At 49.9% G+C, this 18082-nt stretch overlaps 1 protein-coding gene across 1 annotated transcript in view; it reads right to left on the bottom strand.

The window, feature by feature from the left end:
- Nucleotides 1–18082, bottom strand: part of daam2 (dishevelled associated activator of morphogenesis 2) — a 257528-nt gene that overhangs the window by 121399 nt on the left and 118047 nt on the right. The window contains 1 exon segment of the mRNA XM_078399971.1: nt 16448–16537. Coding sequence (XP_078256097.1) covers nt 16448–16537 — 90 coding nt within the window.

The following is an 18082-nucleotide window of genomic DNA, read 5'->3' as shown; positions in this document are numbered from 1 at the left end:
AGAGGGGAAGAAACTGTTCCTGAGTCTGGTGGTGCGCGCTTTCAAGCTTCTGTACCTTCTAGCGAACGGGAGTGGGGAGAAGGAAGAATGACCGGGGGGAATGGAAGAGGGGAAGCCCCGTTTCCTGAAGAATGAGGACATCTCTGATGCCCTAGTGTGGAACACCTCATCCCGGGCGCAGATGCGGCGTAGACGGAGGAATTCTTAAGGGATTGTACAGGCTAGATGCAGGAAAAATGTCTCAGCATCTAAACTCCACTTTATCAAACGTTAAACCCAACCTTGTCCTCGGAGCGCGGACATTATTTATTTCAAAAATAAGCGTTATTGATCAAATGTGCTGTATCTGTACAAGGACTGTAAAATAGTGCATGTGTGCCCATTGTAATCTTCAATATAAAGTCTAATGGAAACATGTAAAATTCTTAAGGGATTGAACAGGCTAAATGCAGGAAAATGTTCCCGATGTTGGGGGAGTCCAGAACCAGGGGTCACACAGTTTAAGAATAAGGGTTGGGGCCATTTAGGACTGAGATGAGGAAAAACCTTTTCACCCAGAGAGTTGTGAACCTGTGGAATTCTCTGCCACAGAAGGCAGTGGAGGCCAAATCAGTCTGAAGAAGGGTCTCGACCCGAAACGTCACCCATTCCTTCTCTCCTGAGATGCTGCCTGACCTGCTGAGTTACTCCAGCATTTTGTGAAATAAATACCTTTGATTTGTACCAGCATCTGCAGTTATTTTCTTACACAGGCCAAATCACTGGATGTTTTCAAGACAGAGTTAGATTTAGCTCTTGGGGCGAGAGGAATCAAGGGATGTGGGGAGAAAGAAGGAACGGGGTACTGATTTTAGATTTAGAGATACAGCGCGGAAACAGGCCCTTCGGCCCACCGGGTCCGCGCCGCCCAGCGATCCCCGCACATTAACACTATCCTACACACACTAGGGACAATTTTTACGTTTACCCAGTCAATTAACCTACAAACATGTACGTCTTTGGAGTGTGGGAGGAAACCGAAGATCTCGGAGAAAACCCACGCAGGTCACGGGGAGACGTACAAACTCTGTACAGACGGCGCCCGTAGTCGGGATGGAACCCGGGTCTCCGGCGCTGCATTCGCTGTAAGGCAGCAACTCTACCGCTGCGCCACCGTGCCGCCCATTTTGGATGGTCAGCCATGATCACATTGAATGGCGGTGCTGGCTCGAAGGGCCGAATGGCCTCCTCCATTTTCTATGTTTCTGTTTCTGACCTGCAAACCCGCACGTCTTTGGGATGCGGGAGGGAACCGGAGCCCCCGGAGAAAACCCACGAGGTCTCACAGGGAGATCATGCAAACTCCACGCACACACACACACACACACACAGACAGACAGCAGTACCCGAGGTCGGGATGGAACCCAGGATCCCTGATGCTGTGAGGCAGCTGCTCTACCAGCATCGCCACCGTGCATAGAGTCTAGTAGGGCAGGTAGACTGGGGACAATGAGACAGTCAGTGTGCGCCATTTACCAGGACACTCGAATGACTTCAATGAAGCTCGGCTGTTAACTGATTAGTGGGGAACAGAGAGCTTTTGACTGAACTCTCACTTTCACTCCCTCAAATGACCATTTGCAAGGCTTTCCCCTCGGCCTCTAACAAAGACCCCCTGTCTTACGGACCATGTCATGAAGCGAGAGGCAATTGAGTTCGCCCAGTGTTACCTTGGAGCGCCCCAGGACAGGGTCATTGCAGTCGCAATGGTCAGAAACACAGTTCAAAGGGATCCATCAAGTTCAGATGAGACGGGCAAAGTTTCGTGGAGATGTGCGCGGCGGGTTTTTCTTACACCGAGGGTGGAGGGCAGTTGGAACGCACTGCCAGGGATGGTGGTGGAGGCAGGTACAGTAGTATATTATCCCACGGTAGTAGACTTGCTGCCTCACAGCGCCAGAGACCCGTGTTCCATCCTGACTGCGGGGGTGCTTGTCTGTACGTTCTCCTTGTGACCCGCGTGGGTTTTCTCCGGGCGCTCCGGTTTCCTCCCACGCTCCAAAGACGTACAGGTTTGTAGGCTAATTAGCTTTGGTAAAGATTATAAATTGTCCCCAGTGTGTAGGATAGTGTTAGTGTGCGGGGCGATCGCAGGTCGGCCCGGACTCGGCGGGCCGAAGGGCCTGTTTCTGCGCTGTATCTCTAAACTAAACTAAACTAGTATTTAAGCTGCTTTTATGGATATGCAGGGAATGGAGGGATTTTAGTCGTACAGCCCTTCGGCCCAACTTGCCGATGCTAACCATGCTTCATCTATGCCGGCCCACCTTTGGCCCAAATCCCTCCAAACCCTTCCTATCTCTGTACCTGTCCAAATGTCTTTCAAATGATGTTAATCGCATCTGCCTCAACTACCTCCACCAGCAGCTCGTTCCATACACCCATCACCCTTAGTGTAAAAAAGTTCCCCCTCAGGTTCCTATTAAATCTTTCCCCTCTCACCTTAAACCTATGTCCCCTGGTTCTTGATTCCCCTACTCTGGGTAACAGATTGCCCACTTATCCGATCTATTCCCCTTATGATGTTGTGCACCTCTATTAGGGCTCTATAACTGTGTGCAGTTTTGGTCTCCAAATTTGAGGAAGGATATTCTTGCTATTGAGGGCGTGCAGCGTAGGTTTACTAGGTTAATTCCCGGAATGGCGGGACTATCATATGTTGAAAGACTGGAGCGACTAGGTTTGTATACACTGGAATTTAGAAGGATGAGAGGGGATCTTATCGAAACGTATAAAATTATTAAGGGGTTGGACGCGTTAGAGGCAGGAAACATGTTCCCAATGTTGGGGGAGTCCAGAACCAGGGGCCACAGTTTAAGAATAAGGGGTAGGCCATTTAGAACAGAGATGAGGAAAAACTTTTTTAGTCAGAGAGTTGTGAATCTGTGGAATTCTCTGCCTCAGAAGGCAGTGGAGACCAATTCTCTGAATACATTCAAGAGAGAGCTAGATAGAGCTCTTAAGGATAGCGGAGTCAGGGGGTATGGGGAGAAGGCAGGAACGGGGTACTGATTGAGAATGATCAGCCATGATCACATTGAATGGCGGTGCTGGCTCGAAGGGCCGAATGGCCTTCTCCTGCACCTATTGTCTATCGCCTATTGTCTAAGATCACCCCTCATCCTCCTGTGTCTCCAAGGAATAAACCATACCCTCTCCATCTGAATGACGTCCAACTGATAGCAGGGTGACCAAAATGAATAAGTAAAAGAAAGTTTCAGAATTATTGAATCCGATAAACCATCATAAGATGCAGATCATGTGTAGACAGATGAGATTGGTTTAACTTGGCAACGTGGTCAGCACAGGCATAGTGGGCCAAAAGGCCTCTTCCCGTGCTGTTGTACAATCTAAGGCCCCCACGAGGACTTTATCACAGAAATAGCTGGAAGCAGTGCCAACCAGAGGATGGTAGCGGTAGTGTTGCTGCCTCACAGCACCACAGACACAAGTTCGATCCCGACTACAAACTCGCTGTCCGCACGGAGTTTGTACGTTCTCCCCGTGACCTACGCGGCTTTTCTCCGAGATCTTCAGATTCCTCCCACGCTCCAAAGACGTGCAAGTTTAGAGGTTAATTGGCCTTGGTCTAAGTGTAAACTGTCCCTAGTGGGTGTAGCATAGAGTTAGTGTGCGGGGATCGCTGGTCGGCGCGGACCCGGTGGGCCGAAGGGCCTGTTTCAGCGCTGATTCTCTAAAGGAAAGGGCGGCACGGTGGCGCAGCGGTAGAGTTGCTGCCTTACAGCGAATGCAGCGCCGGCGACTCAGGATCGATCCTGACTACGGGCGCCGTCTGTATGGAGTTTGTACGTTCTCCCCGTGACCTGCGTGGGTTTTCTCCGAGATGTTCGGTTTCCTCCCACGCTCCAAAGACGTGCCGGTTTGTAGGTTAATTGGCTGGGCAAATGTAAAAATTGTCCCTAGTGGGTGTAGGACAGTGTTAATATGCGGAGGTCGCTGGTCGGCGCGGACCCGGTGGGCCGAAGGGCCTGTTTCCGCGCTGTATCTCTAAAGGAAACATCTCTAAACCAAACCTAACAACTGTGTGAAGGGAGCTGTGTCACTTTGACAGAAGTCCTCCCACACTCTGGGGTGGGGGGGAGGGGGGGGGATGGGGGGATGGTGTATGCCTTCCTTTAATGTTAAAGTACTTAACCTCCCAACCCAACATGAGGGCAATTTGTGGCCTGTCGCAGATCCGAGCAGGTGATTAAGCCTCCTTTCATCTCCTCTGTGACAACAAAGACCCCTTTCATGGATTGATTAATGCCACCCGTTCACACACACTGATCTCTTTTGCAGCCCCCACTCCGGGGACTTCATTGCTTTCGACTCCAAAGGTCCCCACAAGGGTTAGTGAAGTGGAACGGAAAATTTAGTTTAGTTTAGTTTAGGGGCGGTCACGGTGGCGCAGCGGCAGAGTTGCTGCCTTACAGCGAATGCAGCGCCAGAGACCCGGGTTCCATCCCGACTACGGGTGCCGTCTGTACGGAGTTTGTACGTTCTCCCCGTGACCTGCGTGGGTTTTCTCCGAGATCTTCGGTTTCCTCCCACACTCCAAAGACGTGCAGGTTTGTAGGTTAATTGGCTGGGCAAATGTAATTGTCCCTAGTGGGTGTAGGATAGTGTTAGTGTGCGGGGATCGCTGGGCGGCGCGGACCCCGTGGGCCAAAGGGCCTGTTTCTGCGCTGTATCTCTAAATCTAAGACACCACGCGGAAACAGGGCCTTCGGCCCAAACGTGACCGCGCCGACCAGCGATCCCCACACACTAGCACCATCCTACACCCACTAGGGACAATTTACAATTTTCACCAAAGCCAATTAACCTCCAATTCTGAGATGGACACAAAAAGCTGGAGAAACTCAGCGGGTCAGGCAGCATCTCTGGGGAAAAAGGAATGGGTGATGTTTCGGGTCGAGACTCTACTTTCGACTGAGGGTACCACAAAATGCTGGAGTAACTCAGCGGGTCAGGCAGCATCTCTGGGGAAAAGGAATGGGTGACGTTTCGGGCCGAGACTCTACTTCAGACGAAGAGTCAGGGGAAAGGGAAAGATACAGACGATGATGTATAGATAAGAAACAGTTGGACAGGTACATGAATAGGTTTGGAGGGATATGGGCCAACGCGGGCAGGTAGGCCCAGTGCGGCTGGGACTTGTTGGCTGGTATGGGCATGTTGGGCCAATTGGCCTGTTTCACTCTATGACTCTCTGACCAGTGATCCCCACACACTAGCACTACCCTACATACACTCGGGACAATTTACATTGATACCAAGCCAATTGACCTACAAACCTGCACGTCTTTGGAGTGTGGGAGGAAACCGAAGATCTCGGAGAAAACCCACGCAGGTCACGGGGAGAACGTACAAACTCCGTACAGACAGCACCCGTAGTCGGGATGGAACCCGGGTCTCCGGCGCTGAAAGCGCTGTGAGGCAGCGATTCTACCGCTGTGCCACCGTGACCGCCCCTTCATTCATTGGTAGAGCAGGTCTTTGACAGGGAAAGGAATGCATCATCCATCTCTGGTGGAGCGCGAGAGGACACAGGGGAGCATCAATTGTGCTACGGCAGAACCTGCGGTGTAGTTTAGTTTACATTACTACTGTCACATGTACCAAGGTGCAGCTTTTTACAGCTTGTAGAGTCATAGTCATAGAGTGATACAGCGTGGAAACAGGCCCTTCGGCCCAACGCCCACACCGGCCAACAATGTCCCAATAGACAATAGACAATAGGTGCAGGAGGAGGCCATTCGGCCCTGCGAGCCAGCACCGCCATTCAATGTGATCATGGCTGATCATTCTCAATCAGTACCCCGTTCCTGCCCTCTCCCCATACCCCCTGACTCCGCTATCCTTAAGAGCTCTATCTAGCTCTCTCTTGAATACATTCAGAGAATTGGCCTCCACTGCCTTCTGAGGTAGAGAATTCCACAGATTCACGACTCTCTGACTGAAAAGGTTTTTCCTCATCTCAGTTCTAAATGGCCTACCCCTTATTCTTAAACTGTGGCCCCTGGTTCTGGACTCCCCCAACATTGGGAACATGTTTCCTGCCTCTAACGTGTCCAACCCCTTAATAATCTTATACGTTTCGATAAGATCTCCTCTCATCCTTCTAAATTCCAGTGTATACAAGCCTAGTCGCTCCAATCTTTCAACATATGACAGTCCCGCCATTCCGGGAAGTCCCAGCTACACTAGTCCCACCTGCCCGCGTTTGGTCCATATCCCTCCGAACCTGCCCTAGTCATGCACCTGTTTTGGAAACGTTGGGATAGTCCCAGCCTCGACTACCTCCTCTGGCAGCTCGTTCAATACACCCACCACCCTTCGTGTAATAAAGATACCCCTCAGATTCCTGTTAAATCTTCCACCTTAATTTCCTCTTTGCCTGCTTTACTATTCAACAGCTTTACTCTGTTTAGTTCAGATCAGTTTATTGTCACGTGTTCCGAGGTTTGGTGAAAAGCTCTTTGGTTGCGTGCTAACCAGTCAGCGGAAAGGCTATACATAATTATATTCAAGCTGTCCACAGATGTGGGTAAAGGGAATATAACGTTTAGTGCGGGATAAAGTGCAGTAAAGTCCAATAAAAGATAGTCCGAGAATCTCCAATGAGGTAGATGGGAGGTCAGAACAACTCTCTAGTTGGTTCAGTAACCTGGTAACAGCTGTGAAGAAAAGTATCTTATCGAAACGTATCAGATTATCAAGGGGTTGGACACGTTAGAGGCAGGAAACATGTTCCCAATGTTGGGGGAGTCCAGAACCAGGGGCCACACAGTTTAAGAATAAGGGGTAGCCATTTAGAACGGAGATGAGGAAAAACTTTTTTAGTCAGAGAGTTGTGAATCTGTGGAATTCTCTGTGAGGCAGAGAATTCCACAGATTCACAACTCTCTGACTAAAAAAGTTTTTCCTCATCTCCGTTCTAAATGGCTACCCCTTATTCTTAAACTGTGTGGCCCCTGGTTCTGGACTCCCCCAACATTGGGAACATGTTTCCTGCCTCTAACGTGTCCAACCCCTTGATAATCTGATACGGGCAGTGGAGGCCAATTCTCTGAATGCATTCAAGAGAGAGCTGGATAGAGCTCTTAATGATAGCGGAGTCAGGGGGTATGGGGAGAAGGCAGGAACGGGGTACTGATTGAGAATGATCAGCCTTGATCACATTGAATGGCGGCGCTGGCTTGAAGGGCCGAATGACCTCCTCCTGCACCTATTGTCTATTGTCTAAACAGTTCCTCCATCGAGAATAAGCTCATGGCTTATCTCACCGTACGTTACATCTCCACTTTCCCTTCCAGCCTTGCTAATCTTTCACCCCCTTGCGTATCAAAACTCCATCTACCTCACTTAAAAATATTCAAGGACTTTCATCAGCCTTTGAGGGAAGGATTTAAAGACTCACCACCCACTACGAGAACATTTTCTTCTCTCCAGAGATGCTGCCTGACCCGCTGAGTTACTCCAGCATTTTGTGTCTACCTCCGATTTAAACCAGCATCTGCAGTTTTCTTTCCTGCACGAGAACATTTTACCTCAGCCCTCTTTTCGAAGGGCGATCTCTGATTTTGGAACAGGTTCTACGGTCTTCCACAAGAGAAAAACCATCCCGATCGATTCATTGACGGTATGATCGTATTGATCGAAAGATACACCATGGAAACGGGCCCTTCGGCCCATCGAGTCTGCGCCGACCATCGATTATCCCCTCCCACTAGTTCTACGTTATCCTACTTTCCCATCCACTCCCAACACACCAGGGGCAATACGCGGAGAGCCAGTCATCCTACAATCCCGGACGTTCTCTGAGACATGGGAGGAAGCCCACGCGGTCACGGGGAGAACGTTCAAACTCCGCGCTCTCGATTATTACAGGTGTCGTGGGCGTTGGGGAGAAGGCGGGAGAACGGGGTTGAGAGGGGAGGACAGATCAAGGCATGATGGAATGGCAGAGTAGACCTGATGGGCCAAGCGGCCTACTTCTGCTCCTAGAACCGATGAACGGGAACACCCAGAGCAGCTGAGGTCAGGATCGAACCGGGGACCCAGCCTTGTGAATCAGTGGCATCGCTCTGCTACACCTTAGCCGCATGCACCCTGAAAAGGGCTCTCTGGATTTTATATTTCTCAGGCACTCTCCAAATTCTATCAGGTGCAAGCCAGGTCTACCCAAAAACATAGAAACATCGAAAAGGATGAGAGGGGATCTTATCGAAACGTATAAGATTATTAAGGGGTTGGACACGTTAGAGGCAGGAAACATGTTCCCAATGTTGGGGGAGTCCAGAACAAGGGGCCACAGTTTAAGAATAAGGGGTAGGCCATTTAGAACGGAGGTGAGGAAAAACCTTTTCAGTCAGAGAGTTGTGAATCTGTGGAAGTCTCTGCCTCAGAAGGCAGTGGAGGCCAATTCCCTGAATGCATTCGACAGAGAGCTAGATAGAGCTCTTAAGGATAGCGGAGTCAGGGGTATGAGGAGAAGGCAGGAACGGGGTACTGATTGAGAATGATCAGCCATGATCACATTGAATGGCGGTGCTGGCTCAAAGGGCCGAATGGCCTCCTCCTGCACCTATTGCCTATTGTCTATAAAATAGGTGCAGGAGGAGGTCATTCGGCCCTTCGAGCCAGCACCGCCATTCATTGTGATCGTGGCTGATCATCCACAATCAGTAACCCGTGCCTGCCTTCTCCCCATATCCCTTGATTCCACTAGCCCCTAGAGCTCTATCTATCTAATTCTCTTTTAAATCCATCCAGTGGATTGGCCTATCACTGCCTTCTGTGGCAGAGAATTCCATAAATTCACAACTCTCTGGGTGAAAATGTTTTTTTCTGTTTGAACATAGAAAATAGGTGCAGGAGGAGGCCATTCGGCCCTTCGAGCCAGCGCCACCACTCATTGTGATCATGGCTGATCATCCACAATCAGTAACCCGTGCCTGCCTTCTCCCCATATCTCTTGATTGCGCTAGCCCCTAGAGCTCTATCTATCTAACTCTCTTTTAAATTCATCCAGTGATTTGGCCTCCACTGCCCTCTGTGGCAGAGAATTCCACAAATTCACAACTCTCCAGGTGAAAAAGTTTTTTTCCCACCTCAGTTTTAAATGGCCTCCCCTTTATTCTCAGACTGTGGCCCCTGGTTCTGGACCTTCCCTCATGCAGCAACATGACCTTGCCAGGCATCAGTCTTGTAAACCTTCCAACACATCTGTCCTTAAATAAGGAGATTAACCTGAGAAACTACATTCCAGATGCGTTTTCAACAAGATGTGTTTCACCAACTGTCCGCACAGTCCAAGTGTCTTTTAAATGTTGTTATGGCACCTGCCTCAACCACCTCCTCTGGCAGCTGGTTCCATACACCCACCACCATCTGGATAAAAAGATGGCCCCTTAATATGTTCCTATTAAATCTTGTCCCACTCATCTTAAACCTGTGCCCTCTAGTTCTTGATTCCCCTACCCTGTGCTTTGAGGAATAAAGTTATAGAGTCATACAGCACGGAAACAGACCCCTCACCCAATGTGCCCAAGTCAATAGACAATAGGCGCAGGGGGAGGCCATTCGGCCCTTCAAGTCAGCACCACCATTCACTGTGATCATGGCTGATCATTCTCAATCAGTACCCCGTTCCTGCCTTCTCCCCATACCCCCTGACTCCGCTACCTTTAAGAGCTCTTATCTAGCTCTCTGTTGAATGCACTCAGAGAATTGCCCTCCACTGCCTTCTGAGGCAGAGAATTCCACAGATTTATAACTCTCTGACTGAAAAAGATTTTCCTCATCTCCGTTCTAAATGGCCTACCCTTTATTCTTAAACTGTGACCCCTGATTCTGGACTTCCCCCAACATTGGGAACATGTTTCCTGCCTCTAACGTGTCCAACCCCTCAATAATCTTATATGTTTCGATAAGATCCCCTCTCATCCTTCTAAATTCCAGTGTATACAAGCCTAGTCGCTCCAGTCTTTCAATATATGACAGTCCCGCCATTCCGGGAATTAACCTAGTAAACCTACGCTGCACGCCCTCAATAGCAAGAATATCCTTCCTCAAATTTGGAGACCAAAACTGCACACAGTACTCCAGGTGCGGTCTCACTAGGGCCCTGTACAACTGCAGAAGGACCTCTTTGCTCCTATACTCGACCAACATGACCCATCTACACTAGTCCCACCTGCCCACACTTGGCCCATATCCCTCTAAACCTGTCCGATCCATGTACCAATGTTTTTTAAACATTGTGATAGTACCTTCTCAACTACCTCCTCTGGCAACTCATTCGACACACTCACCATCTTCAACGAGCGAATGACCTGGTCTTTTACCCAAGGGAGGGGAATCAAAAACCAGGGAAACATAGATTCAAGGTAAGAGGGGAAAGATTTAGTAAGAACGAAAAGGGAAACTATTCCACGCAGAGGGTGGTGGGTGTATGGAACGAGCTGCCAGGGAAGGTAGTTGAGGCAGGTACTATAACATCATTTAAAAGACACTCGGACAAGGACACGAATAGGAAAGGTTTAGAGAGATGCCAATAGACAATAGACAATAGGTGCAGGAGTAGGCCATTCGGCCCTTCGAGCCAGCACCGCCATTCAATGTGATCATGGCTGATCATTCTCAATCAGTACCCCGTTCCTGCCTTCTCCCCATACCCCCTGACTCCGCTATCCTTAAGAGCTCTATCTAGCTCTCTCTTGAATGCATTCAGAGAATTGGCCTCCACTGCCTTCTGAGGCAGAGAATTCCACAGATTCACAACTCTCTGACTAAAAAAGTTTTTCCTCATCTCCGTTCTAAATGGCCTACCCCTTATTCTTAAACTGTGGCCCCTTGTTCTGGACTCCCACAACATTGGGAACATGTTTCCTGCCTCTAACGTGTCCAACCCCTTAATAATCTTATACGTTTCGATAAGATCTCCTCTCATCCTTATAAATTCCAGTGTATCCAAGCCTGGAATGCCCCATGTTAGCTAGTCACACTTGAGCCAAATGTGGCCAAATGTGACCAGCTAAGATGGGGTCTTGCATAGAAATTAGGTGCAGGAGAAGGCCATTCGGCCCTTCGAGCCAGTACCTTGTGGTCAGCATGGATGAGATGGGCTGAATGGCTTGCTTCTTACATTGGTCCCACACCTGGGCAAAATGTGGTCAAAGGCGACCAGCTAAGATGGAGCATCTTGGTCGGAAATAGACACAAAAAGCTGGAGCAACTCAGCGGGTCAGGCAGCATCTCTGGAGAACATGGATGGATGACGTTTCACAAAGTGCTGGAGTAACTCAGCGGGTCAGGCAGCATTTCTGGAGAGAAGAAATGGGTGACATTTCAGGTCGAGACCCTTCTTCAGATGCATGGATGAGATGGACTGAAAGGCCTTTAGAAACATAGAAAATAGGTGCAGGAGGAGGCCATTCGGCCCTTCAAGCCAGCGCCGCTACTCATTGTAATCATGGCAGATCATCCACAATCAGTAACCCGTGCCTGCTTTCTCCCCATATCCCTTGATTCCACTAGCCCCTCGAGCTCTATCTAACTCTCTTTTAAATTCATCCAGTGAATTGGCCTCCACTGCCCTCTGTGGCAGAGAATTCCGCAAATTCATAACTCTCTGGGTGAAAAGGTTTTTTTCTCATCTCAGTTTTAAATGGCCTCCCCTTTATTCTTAGACTGTGGCCCCTGGTTCTGGACTCGCCCAACATTGGGAACATTTTTCCTGCATCTAGTTTGTCCAGTCCTTTCATAATTTTATACGTCTCTATAAGATCCCCTCTCATCCTTCTAAACTCTAGTGTATACAAGCCCAGTCTTTCCAATTTTTCCTCATATGACAGTCCCGCCATCCCGGGGATTAAACCGGTGAACCTACGCTGCACAGCCTCAATAGCAAGGATGTCCTTCCTGCTTCTTGGCTGGTTACATTTGTCCTACGCTTGGGCCAAACGTGGCCAAATGCGGCCAGCTAAAATGGGAGGATCTTGGTCGGCATGGGTGAGATGGGCGGAATGGCCTGCTTCCGCGCTCCCGTGACTCTACGTCCTGCGGCTCTTTTCCTGCACCCGCCACCCTGCGAGAAAGCCCAGCCAAGTGGCTCAGCACTTCAACTCCCCCTCCCATTCCCAGTCTGACCTTTCTGTCCTGGGCCTCCTCCATTGTCAGAGTGAGGCCCAGTGCAAATTGGAGGAACAGCACCTCATATTACGCTTGGGCAGCTTACACCCCAGCGGTATGACTTCTCCAACTTCAGATAGTCCCTTGCTTTCCCTCTCTCTCTCCATCCCCTCCTCCTCCCAGTTCTCCCACTGGTCTTCCTGTCTCCGACGACATTTTATCTCTGTCGGGGGGTGGCACGGTGGCGCAGCCGTAGAGTTGCTGGAGACTCGGGTTCGATCCTGACTGCGGGCGCCGTCTTTACGGAGTTTGTACGCTCTCCCCGTGACCCGCGTGGGTTTTCTCCGAAATCTTCGGTTTCCTCCCACACTCCAAAGACGTGCAGGTTTGTAGGTTAATTGACTGGGTAAATGTAAAAATTGTCCCTAGTGTGCGTAGGACAGTGTTAATGTGCGGGGATCGCTGGGCGGCGCGGACCCGGTGGGCCGAAGGGCCTGTTTCTGCGCTGTATCTCTAAAAGAAATCTGTCCAGCCCCCTCCCCTGACGTCAGTCTAAAGAAGGGTCTCGATCCGAAACGTCACCCATTCCTTCTCTCCCGTGATCCTGCCTGACCCGCTGAGTTACCCCGCCATTTTGTGTCTACCTTCGCTTTAAACCAGCATCGTCATTTTTTTTTGTCTTACCTGGACAAGGGGCTGGTCTGAAGGCAAGTTCTGGGAGAGCTTAATCCTTCAAGGTAGCCTGACAGCTAGAAAACTCCATGGACTCTGGGCCAGTTTCAAAACACATTTCCCCCCTGCCCTTGGGAGAGAGCCCCCTACTGATCGCAGGCCAAAAAATTGAAATAAATATTAATGGCGCCGCATTAAAATATATTGCCTGCTTATTTTACACCATTATACTGGAGGCGCTGGTTTGGCGTCAATGCGCGCAATATTCTCATTAAGAAAACACCTTTCTCCGGCCCTCTCCACAGTGCCAAGTGCCCCAAATGGTTGCAGATGTTGTGGGAGGTTGGACATGTGGTAGCGATCCCGTTCAGAGTATTGGCCGACGGCTGCCTTTGTTTTATCGGCCCCTGTTTTCTCCTGCAAAGAGAGCCTTTGTGTTTTCCTTTTAGTGTCATAGAGTGATACGGCGTGGAAACAGGCTCTTCGGCCCAACTTGCCCACACACAATGACCCAGCTACCCTAGTCCCACTTGCCTGCACTTGGCCCATAAACCCTCCAAACCTGTCCTATCCATGTACCTGACCAAATGTTTCTTAAACGATGGGATAGTCCCAGCCTCAACTAACTTCTCCGTCAGCTCGTTCCATACACCCACCACCCTCTGTGTGAAAAAAGTTACCCCTCGGATTCCCGTTAAATCTCTTCCCCTTCACCTTGAACCTATGACCTCTGGTCCTCGATTCACCAACTCTGGGCAAGAGACTCCACCCGATCTATTCCCCTCATGATTTTGTACACCTCTATAAGATCACCGGTATTTATTCACAAAATGCTGGAGTAACTCAGCGGGTAGGGCAGCATCTCAGGAGAGAAGGAATGGGTGACGTTTCGGGTCGAGACCCTTCTTCAGACGAAGAGTCAGGGGAAAGGGAAAGATACAGACGATGATGTATAGATAAGAAACAGTTGGACAGGTACATGAATAGGTTCAGACTGTATAAGATCACCCCTCATCCTCCTGCGCTCCATGGAATAGAGACCCAGCCCGCTCAACCTCTCCCTGTAGCTCACGCCCTCCAGTCCTGGCGACATCCTCAAAAATCTTTCCTGAACCCTTTCAAGCTTGACGATATCTTTCCCATGACATGGCGCCCTGGGCCGTGGGCGGGGCCGAGGTGAAGAACGTCGGGAAGGGGGGGAGCCGCTCGGAGCGCCGGTGGGGGAAAGGCGAGAGAACCTTGCCCTTCCTCCCGGCAATCAAACTGCCCTAGCGGCTCGCCGCAAAGAAGACCCTCCACACATCCACGCAGGACAAGAGGAGCCAGAGGTTTCAACAAAGTCGCAAGTGAGAGTAGCAGAATTAGGCCATTCGGCCCGTCAAGTCTACTCTGCCATTCAATCGTGGCCGATCTATCTCTCCCTCCCAACCCCATTCTCCTGCCTTCTCCCCGTAACCCCTGACACCCGCACTGATCAAGAACCTGTCAATCTCCGCCTTCAAAATATCCACTGACTTGTGGCCTCCACAGCCTTCTGTGGCAAAGAATTCCACAGATTCACCACCCTCTGACTAAAGAAATTCTGACTGTAGAAAGGCACAGTTTCAGGGAGGAAATAAGGAAATACAGGACGTTGGTTCATTCACAAAAAGACACAAAGTGCTGGAGTAACTCAGCATCTCTGGAAAACATTGATCAGTGATTTTGTTTTAGAGATACAGCGCGGAAACAGGCCCTTCGGCCCACCGAGTCCGCGCCGCCCAGCGATCCCCGCACATTAACACTATCCTACACACACTAGGGACAATTTTTACATTTTACCCAGTCAATTAACCTACATACCTGTGTGTGTGTACGTCTTTGGAGTGTGGGAGGAAACCGAAGATCTCGGAGAAAACCCACGCAGGTCACGGGGAGAACGTACAAACTCCGTACGGACGGCGCCCGTAGTCAGGATCGAACCTGAGTCTCAGGCGCTGCATTCGCTGCAAGGCAGCAACTCTACCGCTGCGCCACCGATGTTTTGGGCCAAGGCCCTTCTTCAGTCTGATTGTGTGTGTGGAAGGTGAGGGGGGGGAGGAAGAAGGCTGGAAAAGGCAGAACATGGCAGGTAGTAGGTCAACAAGGGTCTCAACCCAAAGTACCACCAATCCATGTTCTCCAGAGATGCTGCATAGGTTTTAAGGACAGTCGTAAGAATGGATTAGGGGGGATTAGTAACAGGGACAGTCAGAGAGTCACACAGCATAGACACCTTTCCTGTTCATGTACCTGTCCAAGCATCTTTTAAATATTATTATTGTCCCTACCAACAACACGAGAGGTTGAACAGGCATCGATTCAACTGGTATGCTTTGAAGAGATAGTTTAGCTCGGTTTAGTTTAGAGATACAGCGCGGAAACAGGCCCTTCGGCCCACCGGGTCCGCGCCGACCAATGATCCTCGCACATTAACACTATCCTACACACACTAGGGACAATTTTTACATTTACCCAGTCAATTAACCTACATACCTGGACGTCTTTGGAGTGTGGGAGGAAACCGAAGATCTCGGAGAAAACCCACGCGGGTCACGGGGAGAACGTACAAACTCCGTACAGACAGCGCCCGTAGTCAGGATCGAACCCGGGTCTCTGGCGCTGTAAGGCAGCAGCTCTACCGCTGCGCCACCGTTCAGCTCTGTGTTCTATGTTCCCTCACTGAGTGGTGTGAATGGTTACTAATCGTGCAAACCGCCATCTTTTTGTCTGCAGAACCATAAACTCCATCTGTAAAACGTTGACAACAGTCCTAGACCTCCTGAAGGCAAGTACTTGCCTGGATGGACAATTATCATGCTATTGGACGGAGATATCTGCCCAGGGCGGTCAGAATAGATCCACTTCAAAAGAATGGTCCTGCTTGGCTGTTATAGGAAAGATGTTGTCAAGCTGGAAAGGGTCCAGAGCATTATTTACGAGGATGTTGCCAGGACTAGAGGGGTGTGAGCTTTCGGGAGAGGTTGAGCAGGCTGGGACTCTATTCCATGGAGCGCAGGAGGATGAGGGGTGATCTTATAGAGGTGTACAAAATCATGAGAGGAATAGATCGGGTAGACGCACAGAGTCTCTTACCCGGAGTAGGGGAATCGAGGACAAGAAGACATAGGTTCAAGGTGAAGGGGAAAGAATAGATAGGTATCAGAGGGGTAACCTTTTCACACAGATACAGACAGACACAGACACACACACACACACACACACACACACACACACACACACATACAGACACACTTACACACACACATACAGACAGACACACTTACACACACACACACACGCACGCACGCACACACACACACACACATAGACACACACACACAGCACCCGAGGTCGGGATCGAACCCGGGTCTCTGGCAAAGTGAGGCAGCGGCTTTACCCAGGTGCGCCACCAGGGCGGTGCCTTATGGACTCGGTGGTCCAAGTCTTTCAATCGATTTTTCAATGGATGGCTCAAACCACCTCCTTCCCACCAGCGGTCCATCAGCCCACCAGGACCACGTCCCGTCCCCCCCCCCCCCCCACCCCACCCCCCCCTCCTCACCCCTCTTCCTACCTTCTTCTTGCTGCAGTAGATCTGCCATTTCTTCTCCGCTGGCAGTGCAAACATCGCATCTCGATTCTTGTCCGTGAGGTCCAACTCATCCTGGGGAGAAGACGAAGAACAAAGAACAAGCAGTTAGTCATCGAGCCGGGCATCCGCGTCAGAAACCTACCCGTTGAGGACCTTCACGTGATCCCTGGGGCACCACCACACCAGGGGACCATTCCCCAAGAAGCAAACATAGAAACATAGGTGCAGGAGGAGGCCATCTGACCCTTCCAGCCAGCACCGCCATTCAATATGATCATTGCTGACCATCCAAAATCAGTACCCCGTTCCTGCCTTCTCCCCACATCCCTTGATTCCGTTAGCCCGAGGAGCTCTATCTAACTCTCTCTTGAAAACATCCAGTGAATCGGCCTCCACTGCCCTCTGCGGCAGAGAATTCCACAGATTCACAACTCTCTGAGTGAAAACGTTTTTCCTCATCTCAGTTCTAAATGGCCTACCCCTTATAATTAAACTGTGTGGCCCCTGGTTCTGGACTCCCCCAACATGGGGAACATATTTCCTGCATCTCGCCCGTCCAATCCCTGAAGAATTTTACATGTCTCCATTAGACTTGATAGTGAAGATTACAATGGGCACACATGCACTATTTTACAGTCCTTGTACAGGTACAGCACATTTGATCAATAAAGCTTATTTTTGAAATAAATAATGTCCGCGCTCCGAGGACAAGTTTGGGCTTAACGTTTGATAAAATGGAGTTTAGATGTTCTTACTAATATGTGCAACTGTCTTTAGTTTAGTTTAGTTTAGAGATATAGCGTAGAAACAGGGCCTTCGGCCCACCGGGTCCGCGCCGACCAGCGATCCCCGCACACTAACACTATCCCACACCCACTAGGGACAATTTTTACATTTTTCCAAGCCAATTAACCTACAAACCTGCACGTCTTTGGAGTGTGGGAGGAAACCGAAGATCTCGGAGAAAACCCACGCAGGTCACGGGGAGAACATACAAACTCCGTACAGACGGCGCCCGTAGTCGGGATCGAACCTGAGTCTCCGGCGCTGCATTCGCTGTAAGGCAGCAACTCTACCGCTGCGCCACCGTGCCGACCCTCCATTCATAAGAGTGCTTATCGGGATGAGGGATTTTAGCTGCAAGGGTAGATTAGCCCTTCGCAGATATTGCCTGATCGGCCAGAACTTTGTGTCTTGCCCAAGATTCCAGCATCTGCAATTCCTCATGCCTGTTCCAAGCGTTTTGGGAGTTTTAAAGAGATTGCCCCTCATAGAGTCATAGAGTGATGAAGCATGGAAACAGGCCATTTGGCCCAACTTGCCCACACCGGCCACCATGTCCCAGCTACAATAGTCCCACCTATCAGTATTTGATCCATATCTTCCGTGCTCTTAACTCTTAATCTATGTCTGTATCCCAATCTCGTTGTACCCCTGTACAATGACAATAAAGATATATTGTATTGCATTGTATTGTATTGTATAAAATTTTAGAGTCTTCAAGGTACAACAGAAGTCTTTATTGCATTAACTCAATGCTGGCAGCAAGACAACTAAAATGGCTGCAACCACACGATCTGGCTGGACACTCACACACTGTGTACAGCCAAGATAACT

This window comes from Rhinoraja longicauda, chromosome 5, assembly GCF_053455715.1.
Source record: "Rhinoraja longicauda isolate Sanriku21f chromosome 5, sRhiLon1.1, whole genome shotgun sequence".
In the NCBI taxonomy this organism is placed as follows: domain Eukaryota; kingdom Metazoa; phylum Chordata; class Chondrichthyes; order Rajiformes; family Arhynchobatidae; genus Rhinoraja; species Rhinoraja longicauda.
The sequence above is the reverse complement of the archived record's forward strand: the minus strand, read 5'-3'. Positions and strand labels throughout refer to the sequence as shown.